Source organism: Anser anser (genome assembly GCF_964211835.1).
Source record: "Anser anser genome assembly, chromosome: 15".
Taxonomy (NCBI): domain Eukaryota; kingdom Metazoa; phylum Chordata; class Aves; order Anseriformes; family Anatidae; genus Anser; species Anser anser.
The window spans coordinates 13,539,216-13,566,697 of NC_139736.1; the positions used below are offsets into that span (position 1 = coordinate 13,539,216).

Genomic DNA, 27,482 nt, shown 5'->3' on the forward strand with positions numbered 1-27,482 from the left:
GCTGCAGCCACCATCGCAGGGTCCCCGTCACGGCAGGTACCGGAGCAGTGGCTCCTCCCGGTCCCAGAGGTGGCTAACCCCATCGCCCGGGTTAACTCCAGCAGCCTGACTCCCTCACACAGGCTCCCCTACAGTCACCTTCCTAAATGATTTCAGTATCTTGACAAGCTGTGGCTCCTTCCCCATTAGCTGTTCCACCTGTGCATCTCCAGGGCATGGAAGAATTGCCACTAGCAGCACATTCCTGCCAGTGAAAGTGAAGCTGTGTGGCACAGGGAACAAGCTCACATCCCTGCCAGCACCGGCCTAGAGCCACCCCCTCCACCCTCCAGGTCCCCTGGAAAACAACTAGTGGAAGAGGTGATGGGATTCTCCAGAGTTTATTATTAAAAAAAAAATGGATGACTTATGGGAACAAACAATCTCCAAGATGTTTAGAGCTGCAAACTACTGCTTGGAGAAGGCCCTGAAGGCGGGAGGAGCTCTGCCAGAAATGCTGCGTGCTGCAGTCAGGCAGCTGAGGAGAGCCGAGCTCAGAACATCTCAGCCCACACGCAGCAAAGCCCCGGGAACCTCACTCCTTCAGGTTTCACCACAGCTGTTCCACAGCAGAACACACCACCCCTGTCCCTGCCCCTATGCTCTGGCAGGAGGCTCGGGGGACTCAGAGCATAAAGAAACAGGCGGTGGTGTGAAAATCAAGAGGAACAGCGAGAAAAGATGGGGCCCAGGAGCACAGGACAGAGGAATACATTCGCACGGGTGGCTCCGAGGCTCTCCTGCAGCAGGTCCTGCCGTCGCAGGAAGCCTCCAGACGCTCACAGCAGGAGCCTGGCTGAGTCCTCGGAGCCTCTTCCTCCTCCAGAGGCCGCTTGCGCCCTGCAGGCAGGGGACAGGTGAAGTGAGGAGGGTCACCGAGCTGGGTCAGCCTTGGTCACCAGCCCCTGCGCTTAGCCCGTAGCAGGTTCTTTAAAACCCTTTGGTGGGGAACCTCACAGATGCAGGTGAGGACAGGGATCACACCGCCCCACAGTGACCAGCGCGCCTCTCCCCGTGGCCAGGAGCACGCGTCCTGCACCAGGCAGTGACAGGAACAGGGCCCAGCTTCTGCTTTCCATCAGTAAATCACCTTGAGCCTGGGATTTTAGGATGCCACAGCAAGCAGAGCAGCTACACTAACTACTTACTGCAGCAGATGGGAGGGAGGGGAAAAAAAAACCAAACAAATAGCTACAATTGCAGTCAGCTGAAGTACTGAGTTCCAGTCAGAGAGCAGCTCCCAGAACCCTCCACACACAGAAGAGAAACCCCCACAGCGACACCACAGCAGAGCCCCCAGTCAGCCCCAGGGCCTAAATGAAACAGACGGAAACGTCCTGTGCCCGAGCGAGGAAGACCCACGCTTCCCTCGGGCTCCCTCATCACTCGTAGATCCAGCGCTCGGCCGCGTCCTCCCAGCACGTCAGCTCCTCGGGGCGGAACCAGAGGGAGATCTCCTGCCGGGCGCTCTCGACCGAGTCGCTGCCGTGAATCACGTTCCTGTGCGGGAAGAGGAAGGGGTCAGCCAGCACCACGCAGAGAGAGGCTGGGGAGGGGAGCTGCAGGTGGGAAGATTTCACCCTGACCAATTTAACCGAGCCCGCTGAGCCAGTCACGTCACACAGCGCTCCTTGCCACCCCGCAGCCCTCCTCCTCCCAGCTCGGTGGCTGCTCGTGAGGTGGGTTAGGCCACGTATGTGTAGGAGCTGCCAGTTTCCAGCAGTCCTCTCTTCTGTAATAAATTATTTATGTGCTGAAAGCGGCTGTCGGTCTGGGGTTCACCTTTGTTTTTATGTTAGCAACTGAAATTCTACCTCCAGCTTTCCCCCTTCTTTCAGGGGGAATAGGTCCTGTGAAGCAGGTTTGGTATCGCACACCAGGGAGCAGGAACCTAACAGGAGGGTGAGATAAAAAGTTCACCTACCGCAGGCCAGGCTCAGCTACAGCCACCGGAGGTCACCACTGGTGCGTAAAGGCTCCCGAAGGGAGTTCGGGTCTACCCACAAGCTTCCCTTGGGAGCACTTTTTAATGGGAGAAAGTGGCACCGTACGTGTTTTTTAGGGTCCTAATTAGGGTTCGGCTCAGTGTTACGGGATGCCCGTGGCATCTGTGCTATGGCAAGGTGAGCGCCTGTCCCTGGAAGGCAGGAGGTGCCAAGGCTGGGGAGAGGGAAGTAGCAAAGTGTCAGGAAAAGCCAGTTGCGATCTGTCCAGCTAAACGCGAAGTACAGGGTGTGCGCATCACTTCCTTGAGCCAGGGAAATCGGTGGCCACCCTCAGAACAGTCCCCCGGGACTTCTTGCTGAAACGTCCACCGGCACGCTCCTCATTTTGGTAGGTTTTAATCTTTGCCAGGAAGAACATCAGCAGATCGTCCAGGGGGAGGGATCCAGATCTGGCTGCTGCAGATGGCTGAGAAGGTGATCCACAGCGCTGGGCAAGCATCCCAGCATCCTTTATACGTGACACATAAAGGATCCACTTCATTATCCCACGGTAATTCCCGGTTTTACCCACAGGAGGTCACACTTTGACAGGCTTATCAGCTTTTGATGCAACCAGCCCTGCGCAAACGGCATTGCTGCGGGACCAGCACAGCCAGAGGTTTAGTAGCCCAGCTCAGGGTTTGGCCTAATCCCTTCTGCACATCCTGGACTTCTCTGACAATGCTCTGGCCACTCTCCTGCCTCCCTGTAAGGGTGCCAGCCCCTCTCCAAAGCTGTTGCACACCCACGGGGACAGCTTTCCCACCTGATGGCCCATTCCACCTCCTCAGTGTTTCCTTGCTTTATTTTCCTTTTCCTTTTCCTTTTCCTTTTCCTTTTCCTTTTCCTTTTCCTTTTCCTTTTCCTTTTCCTTTTCCTTTTCCTTTTCCTTTTCCTTTTCCTTTTCCTTTTCCTTTTCCTTTTCTCTTTTCTTTTCCCCATCCAGCCATCCAGTCCCTCTGTTGCTACTGACAGAAAGACTCTGTTACGTCCACACATGCCTAGACCGTAACCCTAGCATGGTTTCATAAGAAAATGAGGTATGTCCAACTGCATGTGTTTCTGTTCAAATGCGTTTCAGGAAAATGAATGGTGAGGTGGAAGAGCATCGCCATGCAAATAAATGGCTCAGCATCAGCTCACCCATTTTTAGTCTTCAGAAACACAGACGAAAAGCACAATCAAGACACAAACCCATAGGAAACCAGGTTTCACTAAATGCTGTACTTGTGGAACTATTCATTTTGCACCATGTGAAAGTTCTCCAAAACTCAGGGGAGTTGTTGACTGGCAGTCCTATAACTGAATAACTTTCATTAATCCCCAGAAAGCCTTTGCAGGCTCATTGCCCTTGGTGCCTAGGCAGTCAATGGATCTTGCTCTTTATTTGAGTTGCTGCAGTACTTGGAGCCCGAGCGTTCCTTGCTTTCTGTAAAAAGCTGCCAGCAATGAACATCTTTCTCCAGGAACAAAAGTCAATGTGCTCGAACATGTGTCCCATCAGCATTCAACCAGTCGAGCATGGTTTTCACCCACTCTCACGTAGTCACAGACAGCACAACAGCTTGAGAACAGGGCACTGAAGGTTATTCACATGGCCATGCAGTCTCCACGGTTTTAAGACAGCGCACAGCATCCACTCTGTCCACACCATCTGCCATTTCTTCAATGTCTGCCGCCCCACAGGCCGCTCTCTCCTTTCGCGCACACAGCCCTCCCCTTCTGGCAGATCTCCCGGCACTGACCTTACCTCTGTGCCCGGCTCCGTCTCCTGGAACACAGCCCTGTGGCACCTGGGTTACTGGAACGGTAAAACTATCAGGCAACGCACAGACTTTGGTGACAAAAGTGTCCTCATTACACTCCTAAAATCTCTCTGAAATCGCCATGGAACATCAGTAGATAAATCTGAAGAGAGCCTTCCATCACTTCTGCTTTTTGAACGCTGAGAGCAGTTATTTGTCTAAAGGATATGTTCAGTTCAAATCATCGTTTGTGCTTCAGCAGAGAAATTCCTGAAGTCCAGTGCATTTCCCTGTGTCGGGCTTCTCCAAAGCCTGTCGGTCCCCAGCTGGGTGCACACCATGAGAACACCTTTTCTCTCTCTGTCTGTGCCTCAGTTTCCCCCAAGAAGCACGGGAACACAAGCACTGCTTCACCTCGGAGGGGTGCTATGAGCCCGCATACACAGACTACACAGGACACATGCTACTGTGAAAAGATGCTATAAATACTGGGGACAGATGGAAGCTTTTCGTCCTACAAAACCTTTTTAAGCACTGCCCACACGTCGCTGTTCCCACACCTCTCCGTCCAGTCTCGTCCTCTTCCAAACCTGCTCCCCTTCAGGCGGCCGGGGAAGGGCACGTTGCCCGCCCCGTTCTGCCTGCCGGCGGAGGCTTTGGGGAAGCAGGGGAAGCTCCCCCTCAGGACCCCGTTCACAACCCAGCTGCGACCGATGCGGCTCCGCTCTGTGCCCGACATTTTGTTATCGCGCCTCGCGCCTTCCTTGCAGCCCTCCGTGCCTCCTGTCAGGCTGCAACCCTCCCGGGGAAGGGATTCGTTATCTGTTTGGCGAGAGCCTGTGTTACAACGCTGCGTACATTTACAACACCGTATAAAAGATTAGAACTTTATTGGTCACTTAAGCACGCCTAGTTAATAATCTTTAATGCGGCAGCTATTTATCCAGTCGTAAACAGCGCGCTGCTGCCAAGCCAAGCCAAATAAACACCGCGGAAATCCTTCGGCTTTGAAATGAGCTGGTTTCTGCCCCAGCCATCGCAGGCTCGGTAATAAAACAACCGCTCCGTGACTGAGCGCGGAGCCACGCCGGTCCCGAAGCGCCCCTGAAGGAGCCTCGGGGCCGCGCTCCCTCACGGCCCCCTCACGGCCCCCTCACGGCGCTCCCGCCTCGCGCCCCTCGCCTCCGCCCGGCCCGCGCCCCGCACGTGCCACACCGCGGCCCGCCCGGCGGCGCGCATGCGCACGCGCGGCCCCGTCGCGGCGGCGACCCTGCGCGCGTGCGCGCGGCGCCCCCCGAGTCCCTCCGGCCGCGCGGCTGGGGGCGCTTGCGCGGGGCCTGACGGGAGCGGCGGAGGTGAGGGCGGCCGGGGCGGCGGCGGGGGGCCGGGCTCGGCGGGGAGGCAGCGGGCGGGGGCTGCCGGCGCCGTGTCCAGCCCGGCGGCAGCCCCGAGCCCGGCGGGTCGCGGGCGGGTCTCGGCGGGGGCCGGCGCTGCCCTGGGCGTGCTGAGGGCCGGGCGGGCCGCAGCGCCCAGCCCCGCGGCGGCTCGTGGGGGTGGCAGCGCCCCGCCGTGCCGTGCGGAGCCCCTCGGGACCCGGAGCGGTGCCGGGGGTGCCCCCAGTGCTACCGGCGTGGGCCCGGCCGGAGGGGCGGTGTGTGCGCGCCTGGAGAGCGGTCTGAGCCCGGAGGTCTCGCTGCTGAGTTTGTTCCCTGAATATTCCCAGGTGTCTGCCACAGAAGGAGCTTTTTTACCGCTTTATTTTCGTGCTCCTCTTCAGCGAGGAGCTGCGTGTGTGCGTACAGCCCGTCCTGAGGTGGGAGGTGGCCGCAGGGGTGCGGGGGCTGACAGGACGATTCCCACCGAGCGCCGAGTTTGAGGCCCCCTCCGTAACGTAACCGGGTGCTCCCCGGCCCTCCTGTGCCGGCACACGGGCACGTAACCGGGGGGTGCAGCCTGCTGCCGCTGCTCCCGGCCCTGGCGGTGTCAGAGGCACCGGGAGGGCCGGGGTCCTGCGGGGCGATGGGGGAGATGGGTGGCTCTGTACAGAAACAGGCTGCCTTAAGGCTGGGTTTGTGGCCGGTTCTGTAAGGAAGCTGGAGCATCCGAAAGCTCTTGTGGCTTAACGACAAGCCAGGTAGGATTGTCAGAGTGTCTGGGAACACTCGGGGAACAAAATCAACACAGATCGCATCTCGGTATTACCAGAAAAAAGAATTCCTTGTTAGAACCTCCTTCGTTACACAATCACTGGTAGTTAGGTGGTGTTGCTACAGGCTTCTATCTTAAGGTGGTTGCTTTGCAGAAGCAGCACCGAGAACTTGATTCTAAGGACTCCAGCCACGTTTTATATTAGCTCTTTCTTGCTTCCAAGCAATACATTCTACTTCTGTCCTTTGTAATTTGTAAAATAGCTGTGGGTAGTATTGCATGATAGCTAGCTATTGAGAACCTTTGTACTGAGTGTCTTTTCTTTCATTAATATTTGAAAAATTGCAGGTGTTTGTGCAGCTAGAGTTTGAACACTGGGGGAAGAGCTTTCTGCTTCTCTTTCTTGCTGTTAATAATTAAATGTTGCCAAGTAAATTTGTACCAAGCTATCTGTGGACCTTCCACATTCAAGTGCCTCTGCTCATCCTAACTCTCCTTCTATTGCAGCCCTTTGTTTCTCCCCTTGGTTGTTTTTGCTTCTTCATTCTGTTAATTTGAAACCTTGAAACAGCCTCCCCCTGTCCCTTGATCAGCTGTGTCATTTGGATTGTTAAAGTAAACTGAAAGAAGTTACACCTGCACTGAAATTTTTGTATCCATAAATTCAAGGCAGGCATGCGTTAAAGCAAACCAGCCCCGCGCTGCTTATGTCTCTTGCTGCCTCCAAGATCAAGGTTATTGCAATCTGATAATACTGCCCTGGCATTTGTTTAGGTTGTAAGGGCCTCTGCTTCAGTGCTGAAGCTGGATAGAGTTAATAACAGGCAAATTATTGGCAACAGACCTTGGATTTTGGTCCTTGGTGTTCTAGTTCTTTAAATTGCATTCTGCTCTGCCCGTGAGGTTGGAGAGGCTGTTAAAGCTGCTTGCGTTAGGCTGTAAGGATACGTGCTCCGAAGTAGGTGGGTATATGGTAACACTTGGAGTAGATAAACTGTGTTAATGGCCTGAAAGAAACATTGCTGGTCTCCAGTTATAGCTTTGAATTGTGATTGAGAATTAAAGAGCTAAAATTTCTTTTGGAAGTCTGATGTGTTCATCTGGGGACGCCTTTATGTTCAGATATAAGTGGAATATTTGGATATGTTTGCATAGCATGTAGCTTGGGGACGAGGGCTTGCAGTAGAGTCATCTAAGTAACGCTGGTCGTCAGCCATTTAGTTCCCTTGTACCTGACCGGGCAGTCACGCGACCTTTCTGATATAAAAATAGGCAGAGCCAGAGCTAATTGCACTATATTAATGATTGACTTGCTTGGATTCCATATGTATGGGTGGGAGCACGTGCTGGAGGCGTCCAGCTGTGGAATCAACTGTTTCTCTAAGCTAACAGATGTCAGCACTCTTGTCTGTGTTGTTCGTGCACTTAGGCTTCACCATATCTCATGTGTTCTCCTCTTGCTTAAACCCCTTAAGTTAAAGGACAGCTACCTGAGCTTTCAAACGTGTTGCAAAAGACCAGGTGTTGATTCCCACTGTCTTGGGGAAGGAGTTTGACAGACTGTTTTATCGTGCTTGGTACGGACACAGCTCTGTTCTGTTACCAAATAGGTGTAACGTCTGTGTGGCTACACCGCCACTGGGTTATTTTGTTAGAGTTTTCCAGGAGAAAACAACTGAAGGAAGAAATAACTCACATAAAAAGATGCTCTCATGACTGGATTTTGCAGTCATTACAACTGCGTTATTTCAAAATCTGCTAGGCTGAATATAATTCATTTGAAAAGAAGACTAATGTTTATCAGATTAGTTCAAACTTTCTTACCTAATAGGACAAGAGCCTGGTCTATTGACCGTTGTCAAGTAAGCTGGTTTGAACCTGCACTGCACTACGTATCTTCAGAATATAGTTATTTTTGTTTCAGAACTGGGGATCTTAAACCTAAAAAGATAAATACTGTAAGCTGTAGAGCTAGTATTCTCAAGTCCCCTACCTATGCAGAAACTACCTCTGCCCTATGAGGAGAGATGCTCTTCAGAGATTACAGGAAGGACACCAAATTCTGTGTTAAACAGGCAATTTCGTAGATCAAAACACTGGGGAGCACTGCGGGAGAGCTGGGGCAGAGGAGAACCAGCAATAAACTACAAAGGGAACATTGGCTAAAAATATTTACTACAAAGGTGCCACAAGCAGTAATCCTGCTTGTGGTTTGAGAGACTGAAATGAGTTGTTTATGCTGTAAGCACTTTAATAGTATGGTTAATTAACCGCTCTCCTCTATTGTGAGGGTATTTGCCCCCTTGTTCTCTATACTCCAGAGGCAAATCCGAAGGTTGGAAGCCATGCAGAAGTGCAGGCAGATAGCTTTTAAAAGTTACAGAGGTCATTGGTGTACCTAATGCATGTGAGTGTTGCCCGTCCCATTCTTTTTTAAACGGTCTGATTTTATTATTTTTTTCTCCTCATCAACAGGCCCGGCAACAACAGAATTAGTTAGAATCCCATCAACAGAAGGAAGCAAGTCAGAAGATCTATACGAAGATAAATTCTGCGGTAAGCATTAATAAAATCCCTTCAGTCTGGGGGAAAGAGGGGTGTTAGGGTGTTGTTTTTCTGTTGTTTGTTTGTTGGTTTTTGTTATAATATCTCACTGGATAGAGGGAATGTTTGCTTTCTAATGTAATTCCCCACGGGGACAAGATTCCTGCTTTTACATCTCAGTATGCCTGTAAGCCCTCTCCTACGACTGAGAGACTGGCATCCGTGGATCCGTGCAGTGATATTTGACAGAGCAGACGTCAGATACTTTAACTCCCTTTAAGATTACTCAGAATAAGCATGTGGATAAGGAACACCATCTACTGCGAGGCAACTCATCTGTCCTGTGCTCTGAGCCCTGAGCTATCTTAATGGTCCTCTGACAAGGCTAGTCTTCCCAAAATTCTGCCCCGCTAGTAAGACTAGAGATTAGCAATCTACAATAACAGTAAGATTAAAAACTCAGCAACCAGTCTGTGGTTATAAATGCCATTTGATTTTTAATGAAATAAGGTAGCAGTAGCTTGGGATTGTGCAGTGTTTGCTTTTACAGTATAAAATGCTGTTCCTGTACCTTTGCTGCTCCAGGACAAGTGCTCATGCTACTCTTGGGATTTTGGTAGGGTATAACTTTTGGAAGACTACAGAAATAAGAGCAATATATTGCTTTATTTTAAGTTCCCTGAAATGTAATTGTTGGCATTCTGCCCGAGATTAGATCCTCCTTTAATTCTAAAGTGTATTTGGAGCTGGTTTGGTGTTGGTGTCTTAAGTTTTCTCGTGTGCAGGATAATCTACCTTTTGTTGTTTCCGAAGAGGGGTAATCCATCACCAGGGATACCAGATTATTGAAGCTTTTCTTTGGGGCAGTCTTGGGAAGAGGGAGAAGATACGGAGTTTTACAGAGCTGGAAGAGAATAGATTCTTTATAAATTGTCAGCTTTAACTTTGTAATTTTCATAATGCTTATGTTACTGTAAATCAGCTTTTGTTTTCCAAGAGGAAACCTCTATACCTTTAGCACTTGGTGCAGAAGACAATAAAATAGTTTGATACGATAATGATTTCCTACTCCATTTTCAGCTGCCAGCTGAAATCATGGGGCTGCAAAACTTACCCTGGAATAAACAAGTTCTGTTGATAGCTGCTGGTGTGCATGGCGTGCACCTCCCCAGTTGCTTACTACGGAGGCAAAGAAGGCATGCAGCAATTTCTACAGACTCAGAGTAAGAATCATAGCATCACAGAATGGTTTGTGTTGGAAGGGACCTTAAAGATCATCTAATTCCAGCCTCCCTGCCACGGGCAGGGACACCTGCCACTAGACCAGGTTGCTCGAAGTTCTTTAGTGTGAGTGTATAATGCAGTCCCTAGGCAGGTATAAAGGATCAAGTGCCTTGAATATTCACAGAGCTAATAAATCATAATCATTTTAAATCGTGTTTTGATATATGAGACTTCTTATTTTAACTGGAGAGATATTAATGGGGTGGTTATCGACATGGAAGATTACACAGCAGAAGAGGTAACTTGTAGGGACTTGTGTGTTCGATCAGCCCGGGGTTGCTTGTTCAGCTGCCCATTGTCTAACTTTGGTTTCCTTTAAGCACTCTGTGGCTGCTGGACTAAAGCTTTGCATGTTCATATATTGCTCTGGGAGATCTTAAATCAACTTAAACACATTCTGTCATTTAAATTGATAGAAAAGTTAAATTCTTGTAAGTTTCCACACTGATATTTGTACTGCTTTGATTAAATTATTTTTGTTTTGTTTTAAAGATAACATTGGAAATTGGGTCATTGGTCTATTGCCTTGATAGACTTTAAATGGCACACTTCGTATTTTGAAACTTCTGGTTTCAACGTAAACTTTTTAAATGGGTAACACTTAATTCATTGTATAAAATAGATTTGCTTCTTAAATTCAGTGGTTTTTTTTGTTTTTTTTTTTAATGGAAGATTCTCCCCTTAGTTGATCCTCATGTCTGTAATGACATAGGCAGACCGGAATCTCCTGATCTATGTCTTTGATAACATTCACTATCCAGTACCCTCTTACAATGCTCTGTTCTTTAGCATTTTGCCCCCTTTGTGGAACCATTAATCTTCTGTTCTTTTTTTTTTTGCACAAGATTTTTTTTCAGAGCTTTGTGTTGTTTTTTTGGGAGTGTTTGGGTTTTCTACCTCTATGGTATCTTCTAATAAGTACAGCTCATGGAATCAACAGTGATAGAGTATCAGAAGTGCTCATGTTGTCCCAGGACAGGAGATGGGAACGAGGGGTTGCTGTTTTCTGTTGAAATGTTTTCAGATATAAGGCCTACACATTCTCTTATATTTAAGCTACTGTCATTTATCAGACCAGCATAGATCGTCATGTTTCTGAACTTTTTATTGTAATAAAATACATGATTGATTAATCACAGATAATTAAAAGTCCCTGTTTAAGAAGACAACGTTACCTGTGCTTTCATTTGCAAATGAAAGCACAAGATTCTCAGGCAAACCTTCAGTGACTGTGCTTCATATGCAACGGTGACGTCCACAGAGAAATCATCTAGATGCTTAAAATGATTTGCCCTGTAGCGTGCTCTTACCAGTACTGTCAGACCTTACCAGGTCTTCAGCAGTTTCTCAGGGAAGTCAGAAGTGAATACTCGTTTTGTGTCAACGCGTTTCTAGACTTTGTCCCTAAAGAGCATGAAAAACAATGGGGAGCAAATATCTCAGCTCCTACTGTGACTGATAAACCAGTGTTAGAGCATTATCCAGAAGCAGGAGCCCAGTTTATGCTGTGGACAGTGCCTGGGGCGATCCGTAAAGAGATCGAACTGCATTTAACCTCATCAAAGCAATCCATCGAACTCTTGTGTACTCCACTGAAAAGGATCGTCAATTCAAAATGCATCAGCATGGTCCAAACTGCTTTCCTATGCATGATGAGCTAGTTGTGTTTGGCTTGTTCCGGTGCTAAATGGAGTGCTTAATTTTTAGCTCCGATGCATATATCTTCCTAAATGGTTTGTGGAATGGGAAGTAATTGAAGCTGTAAATGTAACAGGGTGGCACTGTGGTGTCCGGTCTTGTTTCTAGATCCGTGTAGCAGAGATGTCAAGGTATGCTGCTGTAAGCCTGGACTTGGAGAAAACTGCAGGGTGCACTGAAGTACTGGGGAAGAAAGAGTAACTTGCAGTTGTCTTTTCTTTGGCAGCATTACTTTCTTGCTGCGTTGCTTTGTTCTTCTATCAGATTCGTTGGTATATAAAGCAGAAATCTCAGATGTGATTCAGTATTGTTCAAGGATGGGAAATCATCTACTTAGGGTTTGGGGTTTAATTTTCTTCAACTGAAGTGAGGGTTAATAGCTAGAAATCTCAAGGATGAAGATTCATCTGTTCACGTGCCTTCTGCATAGATTAGTTTAATCAAAGAAGGTGGACTTGAGCCTTTTCTCCGGCTGCATCACTACAGCATAAACAGGAGACAGTACGCTGCAGCTCTGGGAGGTTAGCAGTAGTCTTTATTTGTTGTACAGCAAAAGAAAATACTTGCTTCCTGTTAGCACGTTGTGAAAACATGAGCCAAAATATCAGTTGTCAGTATCTAGCTGTTCTGTACAGTGCATAGCAAAGAGCTGTATCAGAGGTGTTTGAAAAGTGGGCCTCATTAAAATCAACAACTGTGCATGGGTAAGATGAAAAATGTTACCAAAGTTTAGGTTTCATGTTATACAGGAACTACGCTGGATGCGTGTGTAGTATCCTAACAAGCTGTTAATCTGTAGTACAACTTTCAGAAGGCAAAATTGTAAGATTGTTTAAATAGGATAGGGAACAAGGTTTTCCTGATAATAATTTTTTAAGGAACTTTCCTGTGTTTATTAAAATCAGTACCAAGTAGTTTAGTCTCGGATTTTAATCAAAGCTGGAATTTTTAAATTCCAGCTTTTTAAAAAAGTTTAAAATATAATATTTCACTAACGTGGATATATGTACTCTGGATTTGGAAGAAATATTGGTACTCCACATTAATTGTAATTCAGGTATTTCAGTTTGCTGATTCTTGCATTTTGGAAAGCAAAAATTGATTATTTTAATGAACTGGAAGTAGAGTTGGTTAGTTTTGTGATTGAAATATTTAAATACATCTTGCAGAACTTACTAGGTTGCTGTTGTAATGGAACTTATTAAAGTTCTCCCTAGCCATGTTAGCTTTAGTAAAATTGTGACCTTATATTCCCTTTGATGAAGGGAAGTCATAATTTAAATTGTTTATTTTCTGACTGGTGCGTTTTTAGATGCTTTCATAGAATTTTTTTTCAAAGACAGTATCAGACTTTTGACTGTCAAAATTTGCTCCATTGCTCTATAAAATTCAGTGCAGTTTTCAGACATCTTCTGAAAGTAGCCTACACAACAATGGGAAGAATTAAGGGATGGAATGGAAAAATGTGGCTGGACTGGCAAGCTTATTTCTTAAAAATGTAGTCATTGACTTGAAATCCTGCCAGTTCCAGTTCAGTGGTCATTGCCTGGTTTTGAGTTATAATAATTATTTGTTTCAAAGTTTTAAACTTAACCTCGGAAAATCTTCTGTCTGTACTGCAGCCATTTTTGGTGTATTTTCAATGTGCTTTTTTCTACTTCTCACTTGTTTTTAATTTGCACTTAACCGAAGAGCGAGAAGCTACATAATACACTAATAGATCCAACAATCTCAAACTTGTGTGGTGGTTGCTACTAAAAAAGGGAAGTGTGTTGTTCTGTTCTGTGTTAATTCTTACTTTACAAGTCGGTCAAATTAGAAAGGAGAATGGGGGCTTCTCCTTAAAGGAGGTATATGGAACTTTCAAGCTTTGCCATTGTCATGAGTAATGTAATTGGCTTTGCTAATTTTTAAAACCCTATTACAATTTTGTCTTAAGAGGTACTTGAAAGCATTCCAGTTCTCTGCAGTTGAGGTGCTGTTATCTAGAGAGCCAGGTAGAGGATACTGCTGCAACGTGGTGCTAACTTTTCTAAAGTTACTTTACCAAGAGGGAAAGAGTTGTGTTGTAATAAGGAGATATAAATGAGTCTCAGTACCTGCGAGAAGCGGGTGGGACACAGCCCCTGACCAGCTTGCTCTTTGCTACTGAAAATGGGGCAGCTTTTGTCTGCTTTTACCATCAACTCAGAGTTAAACTTTGCTCTTTATGTGGTTGCCAGAAAAGAAAACTTGTACAGAGGGACGGATGGAGGAAAATTCGGAAGGAGTGGGAGGAGGAGACAACAAAGGCTGGCTAGAATTTTTCTGAAATTTCTTAGGCTCTTCTTGGGCTCTTCAATACTCCCAGTTTGAGGCCTGCTGGCTTGCAGTAGCTTTTGGCACAGTGTCAGGAGCTATGCACCATTACACTGAAGCACACTAATTCTGTTGGTTTTGCAAGCAGTTAAGAGCTGGTCATGCTTTAGCAGCCTCGACAATGCCTGTTTGCTTTGCTGTCATTTTTTTTCTTGCAGCTGTCATTTTTTTTCTTGCAGCATTTAGAGCTCTGAGAAGCACAAGCAGCCAGACCTACTTGCACAGCCTGCAGATTTCTCCCAGCCAAAGTGTGTTCAGAAGTTCTGTCGGTCTGATTTCCATCCCCTAGCCGCTGACTTCAGTGAGCTTGCTGAGGAACATGCACTCACCAAATTAGTTAGTTTCTGGAGAAACTTCCAGAGGGAAAGATGACGTGCAACCTTTAAATATGCCTGTGACTCTGAATGATGGAAAATAGCTATGAATTCATATGAATATATGATATGAAGTATGTGAATGATAGAAAAAAGCAAAGAGTAAGGACAGAGAAGAAAGTTTAAAGGAAAAAGGACAGAGAAGTTGTAACTCTGAGTATCTTGTAAGTTCTCTCGTAAGATAGACGTTTTAATTAACCCTCCCTAATATAAACCTAAGTGGTTGCCAAAAAGTGATGGCAGGAAGGGGAAGCTGTTTCATAGTGGAGACTCCAGCAAGTACAGGATTGTAATAGTTTCTGGACTGAAGTGACCATGAATTGTATGGTTCAACTTTCTGTACATCATTCCCTCCTAAATAGAAATTATTTTTTCTCCACAAGGGTATTACTGTAGAATTTCAGTTAAAGGTAAGTTTCCCTGTGTTTTCCAGGTGGAGAAAGACAGAAAAATGTTAACTTAACAGAGCTACGTTGACTCTGCAGTGGACTGGTATCCCACCGTTACTCCTTTGCACATCCCGAAGACGTGCTCACAAGGAAGCATTGTTTCTAAACATCATAAGATAGACTGCTTTCAGATCTGAAGTGGGAACAACGTGTTGCCTACTTCAATTACAGTCTGAGAATTAATTTCATATGTGGAAGAACACAACAAAAAGAAAAGGTGAGCATCTCTTTATTGTTCTTACATTCTACAGTGTAACAGATGACTGCCCAAAAAATCTGTTTTTATAAAATCTGAAAAAATATTTGGAAGGAAGGAGCCATCCAAAGGGCTTCTGTGTGTTGCTGACAACCTTATTAAAGAGAAATTAAATTTTGGAGTTCCACCATGTGGTTCAAAAAAAAAAAGTTAATTTTTAGCCATAACTTAACACTATCTGAATTAGGTATATGGCTGTCCAAGCTAATGCTCATTGTATGTTTATGAACTTCTCTGAACTTGAACCAAAATGTTTGTTGTATTTTACTGTAGTAAAGTAGGAAGGATGAGTCATCTGTCTTGGTGGTGTGTCTGCCTTGAGTTTCAAATCCTTTTAATGCACCTGTTATAAAAAAGGCCGTGGTCTGTGCTAGTAAATGTCAAGCTCTATGCATCGTCCAGCCTGTTGATACAGGAACGACTAAAGGTTTTCTGGAAGCATTTCAATAACTGTTTTTGTTGCTTTGACCTTTGCACATCATGTCATAATTGTACAAATCAGCTTTATTGGCCTGTTGCATTTTATAGGCTTATCTGCCTTTGCAGAGCCTGCAGCATCAGTGGGGGTGTGCTCCCTGGCTTTAACCTGGCACTGAGGACGCATTGATAGAGATGTTCCTGCAGTGGACTAACTTGTTGCCTGCTGTCACTGGTGTGTTTTAGTCCATCCAGAAGGGAAGATGCAGTAAATTAAAGCTAATTCACGTATGGGCATTAGTGGCTGCAGTCATGCTGTCTGCTGGGACACAGGTGTGCTTTGAAGCTGGAGTCAGCTGGTAGATCATGTTAACGTGTGGTTTGAGGAACTAGAGGCTAGAACCTGATCTTCTAGCTCTCGCTGCTCTTAGAGTCTAGTGTGTTTTTAAAATGGTCTAATGTTGGTGATAGCAGGCCCTCTAGAGGGCGATTTGATCATAGAAATGCATGCAAAATCAGAACCAGAAGTCCAGTGCAGTGCTCAAGAGGATTAAGACTCAGTTTCATGAAGCTGTTTTAAGCTGCTGTGAGCCCGTATGGCCATCAGAAAGGGTGGTTCTGCCTTGTCATCTTTGCACTGGCACTAACGTTGACCTAGTTGACCCTACAGCTGCACATCTTGCTTACCAGATGGAAAGGAAGAACTGTACATGAACAAACTAGTCTCTGTGACTGTGTGGCCACATGAGAGCCAGTACCAGCATAAAGGAGCAACTAGGAGCATGTGGTTGTGTCTAGCAGGAGGTCAGCGTCTTTTTACTGGCTGCACAGTCTTGGAACAGTTTACACTGCTTACAAAACTGCATAATTTTAGGATAAATAAGATTTACCTCCCCAGAGAGTTAGGAATAGAGACTGCAAACTGGACAAGCTGGATATTTCTGAGTGGGATGTTTCTCTTCCGTAAGTGAGAAGTTAATTTTAAGGTCTTTGTCTCTGCTTGGTCCTTCAGTTAGGAAGTTCGCTTCCTGTGCAGATGTGCTCAGAATCAGTCTGTGGGCTGGCCATTGATAAATAACTTTGATATGAGTTACTGACAAGTATGTAATGAGAATGGCAGTGAAGTTTGGCTTAAAAATAAAAAGTGCTTATATACTTCTTGCTTTAGAGAACAGTTTTGGCAGTGCAGGAACAAGTTGAATGTAGGTATGTGTATTCCTAAGGAAAATGGGAGATCGTCTGTTGCTCAAACTTTTTTTTTTTTTTTTACTTCTTTCAGGAAAATCTGCAAGACATTTATTGATGAAATAGTCTCAGTTCTCATGATTTTTCTCATATGCTTCTCCTCGAGTCATGGATGAGTACAGCTGCTTTGTGGATTGGGACAAAATGGATGTTACTGTCCAGAGCCAGGATGCAAAGGACCTAACCTGCACGGAGTTCCAGGAACTCAAGCAGCTGGCCCGACAAGGCTACTGGGCCAAGAACCATTCTCTGAGAGCCAAAGTGTACCACAAGCTAATCAGCAATATCCCGTGCCGCACAGTGACCCCGGACGCAAATGTTTACCGTGACATTGTTGTGAAGATTGTTGGAAAGCGTAACAGTAACTCCCTGCCACTACCAGAGTTCGTTGACGACAGCCTCGTCCCTACGTACTGCTTGAATGCTGAAGGCATTGGGGCAGTCAGGAAGATTATTTTGTGCATTGCAAATCAGTTCCCAGACATATCGTTTTGCCCCGCGCTGCCTTCTGTGATAGCTTTGCTCCTTCACTACAGCAAGGATGAGGCAGAGTGTTTTGAACAGGTTTGCCGCATCCTTGCTTGCAATGACCCTTCTAAGCGGCTCATTGATCAGACGTTCCTAGCCTTTGAGTCCTCGTGCATGACTTTCGGGGACCTGGTTAACAAGTACTGTCAGGCAGCACACAAGCTGATGGTGGCAGTGTCTGAGGACGTGTTAGAGGTGTACTCGGACTGGCAGCGGTGGCTCTTCGGAGAGCTGCCCATGGCATACATTGCTCGGGTCTTTGACGTGTTTCTGGTGGAGGGCTACAAAGTTCTCTATCGTGTTGCACTGGCTATTCTGAAATTTTTCCACAAAGTCAGAGCCGGGCAGCCCATGGAGTCTGACAGCATACAGCAGGATATTCGAGCTTTTGTGAGAGACATTGCGAAGTCAGTGTCTCCAGAGAGGCTTCTGGAAAAAGCCTTTGCTATCCGCCTTTTCTCACGGAAGGAGATCCAGCTGCTGCAGATGGCCAACGAGAAGGCTTTACAGCAGAAGGGCATCACAGTCAAACAGAAAAGGTAGGGGTCTCCCCACGGGTAGTCCGAGTGGTCTCCACAAACCTGAGATCCTGAGCTTTTCTAAGTAATGAACGGTCCGCTAGTCTTGTGTGCCTGGTGGAGGAGAAGAGCTCTGCTGGTGCATGCTGATACCTCTGCTGACTTTTTCTGTGTGGACTTGGTTAGAAAAAGTCAGCAGCCCAAAAATTAAGCGTTGCTGGGACTGAACCGAGAAGTGTGATGAATTCATAATTACCTTTTACGGGTAAATGTTGATTGCAAATATTGCATCTCAAAAGTGTCTATCACTGGCTGATTTTAAACCAAAAGACATTGTATTAAAGCTAGAAAAACACTGGTAACTTACTGGGAAGAGAAGTACCCAAACGAATACGAAGATTCTTAAGATGAGATTATTAGTATAAAACATGAATTTCCTGCCGTCCAGTGCTGTGAACTCAGGTGCTTCTTTACTGCAAGTAGGCAAACGCTGTCTGAGGTGGGAATGTTTTCCTCACCTAGGGAGTTTATTTTATAGGAGGGAAGAAATGAGTAAGTCTTATTTACAGGTTACTTTTAAGAGTAGTTTGACTGCAAACCTCCTGAAAATCAAGGGCATAGTAACCATAGGTAGGAGCTGACTAGTTTTGTGACAGGTACAGGTGCTATTTGAAATAATGATTTTGAAAGAACAATGAAAAAGGAAAGTGAGGATACCAATCCAGAAGACGATTGCATTATCTCTTTTTGAGAAACAAGAGGAGGAAAAGCCCACTGGGAGCAATGGGCCGATGAAATCTTGGTCCGTTATAATGGGTAGCCTTAATAAAAGCTTAGCGGAGAGACCTCTGCATGTATATATCTTACAGCCAGTTATGTTGCTGAGTAAGTCACAGTAGTTGCAAACGGGTGTGTTCCATGGTATTGAAATAGCCTTACCCAATTCTAGCCTACAAAATAACTTTTACATTAGCTGAACTTCTTACATGTACGGTGTATGCAGAAGGTTATCTCCATGAACTTTGCAGTCTTTTCCGAGGGTTTATTTTCAGATTTACAATTTGGTTTACAACTGGCTTGTGCCTTGCCTTGCTTTTCTCTTGGAAGAGACTGTTCTGCCAGTCTCAAAAGTGCCAAGGCGCTCAGCCACTGTAAGGTCACGTTGGGTACAATTCTGATCACTGCATTCAGGGCTTGCAACAAGCAGTATTAACTCTTGCAGTTTGTGTATATTATCTTTCGTTCATGTACTGAAGTTCAGAAGAGTTGTAATATCCTTTCTGAATATATTAGTATGTTCTTCAGCAGCAGAGTGAGAGTTAAAGAGAAGGTCCAGCTGCACTGAATGTTGTAGAGGCATTCTCACTCGGAACAGTGGTGCCTTCAGAGCAAAATGTAGTATAAATTTATACCCAAATAACTACAGTAGTAATGACCTCGCCAGGCAGAGCTGCTAATGAAAAACTTTTATAATCTTTACTTTTTCAAACATACTTCTCATTCTCCATTGTCTGGGTACTGCTGTGAACTAGGCTCAGTTTGGATCCTGGTGTACACCGATGTGGTTGCTGGAGAAGTGAGCTCTTCTCCACTGCTCAATAAGATGAAAGTTTTATTGTCCAGATAGATGTGTTTGGCCCGTGCAAGTAGTTAATGAATTATTTTACAATCAAATAACTCTGAGCAGGCAGCAAAAAGGGAAAAAATAAAAGGTGGAAGATAGAAAATATTTTAACCTAACCTGTCATTTTTTTCCTTTTGCTTGGTGATTCAAATCAAACTGTACTTTGTTTCTTTCCAGGCTCCTTACATTCACTTTGTCATGGATGTAGAAAATCACTGATCTTTTCTATCTTTTTTTGTCTTTCCTTTTACGTTCTTCTTCTGTCAATTGCATACCCACTGCACCCCTCCTGTTTGCAGTGTGGCATCTCCAAAAAGGTAGGCTCAAACACTCGGATCTTTGCGCTTTGCTCGCTTCTTCTGTCTTTGAATGGCTGGTAATTTTTTTCTAATGCTGTCGTTATTGCTAATGCTGGGGCAAGAGAAACAAGGCAGCAATTACAGCATCAGATTGCTGCATAACATCTACTGAATATACTCTTGCAAAGTTAGTTCAAAGCACCTGCAGAGTCCTAAGATCAGAGTCGGGGGGTGGGGGGAATGGATACAGCTGGTCTACACAGCATTTTTGTACAGCAATACAAGTCTGTGGTTTTCAGGACGGAAAAGCTTGATGTTAATGATGGGATTTAAGTTATCTCTACACTGGAAGAAAAATCGTGTGGGTGTTTTGTTTGCTTTGTTTAAAAAAAGGCAACATCCTCAGAGTTATAAGGTACTGTTCCATGTCCAAGCCTGGTATGAGCTGTTGCAGTTTACGTAAGACATGCTCAATTATTTCCTACTTTGCAAGCTTTCCGCAACTAATTGGAAAGATGTTGGACTGAACCCAATTTGGCACACTCCTACAAGTGACTTGTCTCAATTTATACTACGTTGTATTTACTCTTATGTGGGTAGTTTTTTCAAAGAGGCAAGATGACTTTTTGCTTGTGTGTCAAGAAGGTCAGAGTTACTGAGCCATACAGCATTAGTGGTTAATTCAGTCATTCATCAAGTCTTGGCCTGAAAAGCATTTCTTAAAGAACAAAAACTAGTGGATTGTAAACACCTGATAAGCAGAGAAAAGATAGAGACTGCCCTGTGATTAGTACCACAGATGTATGGGTCTAAATTAATGCTTTTGAGACAATTTTTTTGGCTTTGTTGCAGGTGCCATGGGTTAACTTTAGTGAGAGATGCACACTAACATTTGTACTAATTTATAAAAGCCAATTGGAATTAATTTCCTCGTGTTTTCATGTCTGAAAGAACACCGTAAGAGGAAACTTGTCCAAGTGTGTTTCATATCATATACAGCGGGTTGAGGATTTTGTCTCCGAAAAATCATCTGTTTTTTAATTCCAGCCAAGCAAATCTTCAAAGTTCATATATGATTTTACCTTAGTTACAGGATTCTGGAAACAGCAGAAAGCCTTGATTTCTGCCAGGAAGCACGGAGTTTGGATCTGAGGGGACTGATGTAGGTGCAGGGTGTCTGTTAACGCCGGTCTCAACACAGGATTATGTTTCAGTCTTACAAACCTGCAGCAGCCATTTTTGCCTGAGAAGAAGCATATCGCTTACACCACACGTTCGTGTCCTAACCGGAATTATGATGGCTTTTAAAGGTTATGCAGACCCAGTAAGATTTGACCCAAAACAAAGTAGAGCGGGGAGAAGTAATTTGGTGACTCACACTTTGGCATGTGATATTTGTAAGTTATCTTGGAAAACACATAAGACATGGCTGCTGCGACAGCTGCTACCATACACTGTCAACACTGGCTTTATCTTCAGGAACTCTGAAGTCTCAGAGGGACTTTGTGTTAATGATATAGCTGCAGAAATAACGTTCCTTCTAAAGCTGCAAATAAGCTGGTATATTAAACACTTAAATTTTGTTAATTTCTAATCCTTTACTTTCCTTCATGATAATAAAAATTGAACGTGTCTTTCTAATGTCAGCAATTAATAGGAAGTTGCCATGCAGATCCCAATAAGCTGACGTGAAGGATTGAGGAAAATACTAATGAAGGGTAAAACCCCAATGGTTTGTTCAGTTCTGGTGATGCACATCTCAGTGCAGTGCCAGGCCAAATTCAGTGTTCTCTCAGGCAGTGGGGTTTTTATTTGTTTGGGGGGTTTTATTTTTTTGTTTTGTTTTGTTTTTGCTGGATGATCCTGAAAGGCCTGTGGTGGTGGTGAAGGCTAAACCTGATTTTCAGCAGCTGGTGTAGGCCGGAGCCTCTTTTTCCTTAGCCAACTTGAAAATCAGCTACCCACTGAGGTGATGGTTTTCAGCATTGTTAACAAATATTTTAAAGTTAACAGAAATACTGCCAAAAATGAGAGAACAAACGCAGGCTAGTTACTTGTATCTCTAGGTGCAATTTTCTGAAAAGCATCAAAAAATGAAGCAGCACAGGATTTGGTTTTGGGGGGACCGATGGAGCTGTGGGCTGTGTAACGGCACTGGTGTCAACACGGGACAGGGTGTCCAGTCTAGGCACCTACAACTGTGATTTGACTGGGAAATAAGTCATTTTATTTCAAATACTTAAGTAAAGCAATAATCTAGGTTCCACTAATAGAAGGTTCCACTAACAGAATGCTGACACAAAATATAAAACGATTCGCAGTGATAGTCAGGAGCCAGCCTGGAGTAGTTTGAAATGGCCGGTTGACCGTTCAGTGCTTTTTAGCAAACCAGAAGGATCTGTTTATAACGGTGATATTCCACCTACATGGAAAAGCTGTAGGGAGACAGAGGGTACTGAAAGTGATGTGCTGCTATGCATACTGCTGATATGCAGGGCTGGAGGGGCGTTTGGGCAGGAAAGTCCTCACCTCAGCAGCTCACAGCAGCCAGGAGAAGGAGCAGAGGTGAAAGGCAGGCGCACTGCAGTTGAGAGCCTTTTAGGAACGAGCGCTTAGGTTTGTTGCCCAAATAGATCTATGTAAGTGTGAAAAATGTACTGGCTAAGCACAGGAATAATTACAAGGGTTGTTTATTTGATGTTTAGTAAGTTTTAAACAAACTTTGTATATTTGCTACTAAGTCTTAGCCTATTTATCATCGTTATTTTGTCCTCCAGAATTGCACTGCAATAAACTAGTTAACAGCCCTGCATGTTTTTTAATTCCTTGAATGTGGGAAAAATCTTAATTTCTGATGAACTAAAACCAAGGCTTTGTTTCTCAGATCTGTTCATAGTGCCACCAGTCTTTAGCTGCAGACCAGACAGGACCAGGAGGGCTGAGACCAAAAGTAAGATTCTGAAGATGTGGGTTCAAGTCTTGAGCTGAGACCTAAAGTATGATTCTGAAGATGTGGGTTCAGGTCTCAGCTCAGACTCTTGTGTCAGACCACTTGACCTCTCCTGTGCCTCAGTTTGCTTGTTTAAAAGCGTAAATAATGTCCTAGTCACAGTGATATGCTGTAAGTTTTAAAACCCACTGAAGGGTAGGCTGTTTAAGTAGGCATCCATATAAGTTTCTTGCTAACTAAACAATGCAGGGCAAGTATGCAAGTAGTGACTTAGTTCATGTTGCTAAAGGAAGCACTATTTTTTTTAAATGACCTAAGACATCACCTCATGAGAAATGTTGGCACTAAGGCAACTATGCTAAATTTCCGTAAGCATTTCCCAATTTCTCCTGGCAAGCCCTGCTTTAAAGCATGGTGCAAATGCTGATTTCTTGGTACTACAGGGAAGAAAAATAATTAATATATATATGTGTGTGTGGTTTTGGGAGCAGCTAAGATATCCAGATATGTGCAGATATGCAATATTGAGGTCCTCTTTATGTTCCACAAAGAGAGGAAAGAAGTGCAGAACTGTCCAAAAAAAAGAAAAAGGGGGAAATACTTGCAACTCTTCCACAAAGTGAACCCTTGCAAACTACCTGAAACTTAGTTCAATTGCTTTTCAGTAACTTAATATCTTGTGTGAGTTTATATGTCACTTCTACCATGTACTTGACCATCACACTTGCATTTTAAAAGACTTTAACATCAATCATGGATGCAGTAACGCTTGTTTAATCCCCAGGCTCTGAGTTTGTGTGCTTATTTAATCTGAGAAATGAAGGCTGGTTAAGATGTTACTATTTTTATTACCTTAAAGTGTTTAAAGGCTAAGAATCGGTTCTCATAATTGTATCAGGCCTCTTGGAGGGGGAATAGGGAGGTTGATTTCTGGTGTGAGCTGCTGGCATTCCCTTACTTCGTGTGGTCAGATTCCATCTGCAACCGTGAGGCTAGGAGCTTCATCACTTCTTAACGAAGTGGAAGTCATTCGTAATGAAGTGTTTCCAATTGGTGGAACTTTAATCCAAGCCAAATATTAGAAGCTTTTGCAAAGCTGTTTGCCATGGTAATAGTGATTTCTGTAAGATTTCTGAGGGTCTTAGGAATTCCCTGATTACACAATCCAGGCAGCACCTCAGAGGGAAAATAAGCACTACATGTTTATTTCAGATCCTGGCTATAGGTATTTTGGTGCTAGTATTTAAGTGTAGAGATCAGTTAAATAGCAGAAGTAATTTGTTCTATTTAAGGTCATGGTCAAGCTAGCTGGCTCACCGTCATGTCCTTTATATATACAGATGCAGGCAACAACAGCCACGCAGAAGTATTGCTCAAAGTATTCCAGTAAAACCAGATCACTAGTTCTCAAGGATTATATTAAGCTGCTGTAGTTTATGTTCTTCACTATGTCATGGCCTTCTGGTCCCATGGGCTGGAGCTTTGGACAGTGGCATATCTGCTAGGGTCTTTAGGTGTTCAGCTCTTTGCTTGTTGCCATCCGGTAATCAGAAACTGTTGGTTTTATTAAAGTATTGTTTCTCAATATTTTATATTGTATTTCTCAGACAGAACGTGCACTTGGCAGTCCATGCTGAGAACTTCAAGTCTGAAATCGTCAGTGTGAAAGAGATGCGAGATATCTGGTCATGGATCCCAGAGCGCTTTGCACTTTGCCAGCCCCTCTTGCTCTTCACCACCTTGGAACATGGCTGTAGTCTGAGCAGGTAATTTTAACTTTCCCTGCACCTCTCTACTGTAGAGCAAAAAAGAGCAACCAATGAACTGTTCACTGGATTGACGTACGAGCCATGTCTCAACAGAATTTGATCTAAAAAATAGTATGTGATGGAATGTAAATGTAACAAATTCCCGTCGGCTTCAGCATTTGACCAGGATATTTCATTTGCCAGAATGTGGAGAGACATTTTAAACTGTCCTTAACCAACTGGAAAAGTCAAACATACATCAGTTGAGAATATACTGTGCTGAGACTGGTTCATTCCCTACTGGTTATGAATTGTTTAACTCGGTGGCTGCTCTGTAGATGTTTTTGATGGATCTGTTTGAATATGCTTGTCCAGAGGGAAATAAAGGAATTGGAAACTGGAGGTTCCTCTACAGTTTCCGTTTAATCTGTTTGTTATTATTAAAGTGAGGTAAAATAGACATGAGTTTTGCTTGCATTTGACACACAAGACTATGATCATAGAGCTCGTAATCATGACAATATCTCAAACTGAGATACCAAGGTGGGGTGCTGACCTAGCCCTATGTGTCCATGAGGAAAAGTAAAAGCAAGCAAAGAGCATGCATCATAATTATTTGCTGTGAAAACAGAAGGCTCTTGTATTACAGCCATCAGTCCTCAGAACACAACTTACTTTCTGTTGCCTAACATAAAATAGTATAAAATGCTGCTGTTGTGATAGGTAGCCAGATAGTTGTTCTGCAGAGGCATGAACAGCTCTACAGAGAGCTAGGTAGAGAAGAGCTGCTTGATAATGTTTGCATTCAACTGTTATTTGCAATGGACTGTGGAAAGCACTTGAAGGAATTCAGATACCTCTTTTTGCCAGGCCATCAGTTGGAGGAGGAGGTGGTGTGTATTGTTAAAGTGGAAATGAACTGCAGCTGATAATGGTAGTTGAGCGCTTATTTTTTTTTGTGCTCTGCACTTCAGGTTCTATTCTCATAGTGAGGGACATGAACCAACTCTTCTTCTCATCAAGACCACAGCAAAGGAGGTGAGTGAGGTAAAAGACAACTGATGAAATTAGGTTTTAGTCAATTGTGCAAGGTTATTGCAACACAGAACAGTCCATAATGAAATGGAGAGGCAAGGGACATGGAATTCCTTTTTGTTTGTTTTTAAACAGTGCATGCTTTAATTTTTTCGACTTGTTGATTATGGGACTATAAATCCTTGGTTAAGTCTTGTACCCTAGGTCTCGGTCAGTTATTCTAAGTAATGTGGGATGATGTACTATGGTAACTCACTGAGATGTCAAACAGACTCAATTACAGAATCTGAAAGAGAGGCTGTGGAGGTGTGTTGAACTCATGGTTCAGAGAGGATATATTCATTTTCTTCAGGATATGAGGAGAGAAAGTAGCAGAATTTAAATGCTATGAATAATACCAGACTAAGATGATTAGAGAGCTGGAGCACCTCTCCTATGGAGAAAGGCTGAGAGAGCTGGGCATGTTCAGCCTGGAGAAGAGAAGGCTTCGGGGAGACCTCACTGCGGCCTTTCAATACTTAAAGGGCTCTTATAAAAAGGATGGAGAAGGACTCTTTACTCAGGTAGATAATGATAGGACAAGGAGGAATGGTCTTAAACTAAAAGAGGATAGATTTAGACTAAAAGTTAGGAGGAAGTTCTCCACTGTAAGGGTAGTGAGGCACTGGCACAGGTTGCCAAGAGAAGTTGTGGATGCCCCATCCCTGGAGGTGTTCGAGGCCAGGCTGGATGGGGCCGTGGCCAACCTGATCCAGTGGGTGGCATCCCTGCCCAGGGCAGGGGGGTTGGAGTTAGGTGATCTTTAAGGTCCCTTCCAACCCCAGCCATTCGATGATTCTATTCTGGGGTTCTATTCTGGATTCTACATAATCACAGAATGGCCAAGGTGGGAAGGGACCTCTGAAGGGACCTCCAGTCCATCCCCAATGCCGAGCAGGATCACCTAGAGCACCTTGTGCAGGATCACATCCAGGCGGGTTTTGAATATCTCCAGAGAAGGAGACTGCACAACCTCTCTGGGCAACCTGTCCCAGTGCTCTCTCACCCTCCCAGTAAAGAAGTGCCCCCCATATTCAGCTGGAATTACCTGTGCTTCAGTTTGTGCCCATTGCTTCTCGTCGTCTTGCTGGGCACAACTGAAAAGAGACTGGCTCCATCCTCTCGACACCCTCCTCTCAGATATTAATATATATTAATGAGGTCTCCCCTCAGTCTTCTCTTTTCTGGGCTAAACAGGCCCAATTCTCTCAGCCACTCCTCCAAGCTTTGTGTTGTCAGCAAACTTCCTGAAAACATAATGTGAAAACAAAAGCATTAGCTTTATCTCATGCTTTAAAAAATAAAAAAGTAAAAAAAAAAAAAAAAATGCATAAAACAAGCTTCACAGAACCTTAGTGACCACACTCAAGTACCTTGTGTAATGAATGTCTGTTCTCTGATCTACTGTGCTAGACTTCTAAATGTTCTGTGTATAATGTCAAGCTATTAATATAGTATGGAGGCTTATATTTCTGCTTATGTTCCTGCAGGATGACTGCCCATTAAAAATCTCCCGTTCTACTCTTTTTCACATCTACCTCATGCGACAGGTTATTTTGTAGTTCTGTACGCTGTTTCTGGCAGTCCCAGACTTACTGACATGCCAATGGCTTATATGATGCCCATTCTATCTAAAGGGAAGAAGGAAAGTACATAAGGCGTTATTTTGCTTCTTGTCTTGGAGTACGTTACAAAGTCTAGCTTTAAGTGATGCTGTTCTCATAGTACAGTTAGTTTCTTACTCCAAAAAAAAAAAAAAAACCACACACACAGTCCAAACAAAAAAAGGAGAAAAGTGGTAGGTCTTGTTTTGGTGGGGATTTTTTTTTGCATGTTTGCTTTTGCCAAGTGACACGTTTCTTTTTATTCCAATGTTTCTTTGCATTTTGGAAAGAGGAAAACTAGTCTTCTGTTTTTGCTGGCTCTCATGCATTCCATCATAGCAGATCAAACAGCATTCTAGGCTTTTTGTTTACTTCATGCATGTGCTTTTATCTATATAACAGAATTACTCTTCAGTACTTCCGTCGTAGGAGTTCTGTTTGTAATGCTGATGGAAGCTAAACAGCAAGTGTACCTTGAAATGATTCTGTTTAACCGTAGTTCTGAAAACATGCAGTATTGCTTTCATCTTATTCTTAGAGATTCATTGTTTGGTCTGCCTGCACTTGGCAGTGATGTTTGTTTCTGGTAGTGAGA

General features: G+C 44.5%; 1 protein-coding gene across 6 annotated transcripts in view; it reads left to right on the forward strand.

Moving 5' to 3' along the window:
• The first annotated feature begins 5,009 nt into the window (after positions 1–5,009).
• Positions 5,010–27,482, forward strand: part of LOC310881976 (TBC1 domain family member 24-like) — a 29,891-nt gene continuing 7,418 nt past the window's right edge. Inside the window, exons 1-8 of one of the 6 annotated variants that reach the window (XM_083800006.1) lie at positions 5,010–5,124; positions 8,393–8,473; positions 9,542–9,684; positions 14,609–14,841; positions 16,577–17,609; positions 19,512–19,529; positions 24,069–24,227; positions 25,184–25,247. In XM_083800006.1, the coding sequence (XP_083656132.1) occupies positions 16,651–17,609; positions 19,512–19,529; positions 24,069–24,227; positions 25,184–25,247 (1,200 nt within the window). In that variant the 5' untranslated portion in view covers positions 5,010–5,124; positions 8,393–8,473; positions 9,542–9,684; positions 14,609–14,841; positions 16,577–16,650. Of the gene's footprint in view, positions 5,125–5,203; positions 5,493–5,520; positions 5,904–8,392; positions 8,474–9,541; positions 9,685–14,608; positions 14,842–16,576; positions 17,610–19,511; positions 19,530–24,068; positions 24,228–25,183; positions 25,248–27,482 lie in introns of those variants that run through there. The other 5 variants (XM_083800007.1, XM_083800003.1, XM_083800004.1 and 2 more) reach the window with 5 other exon arrangements.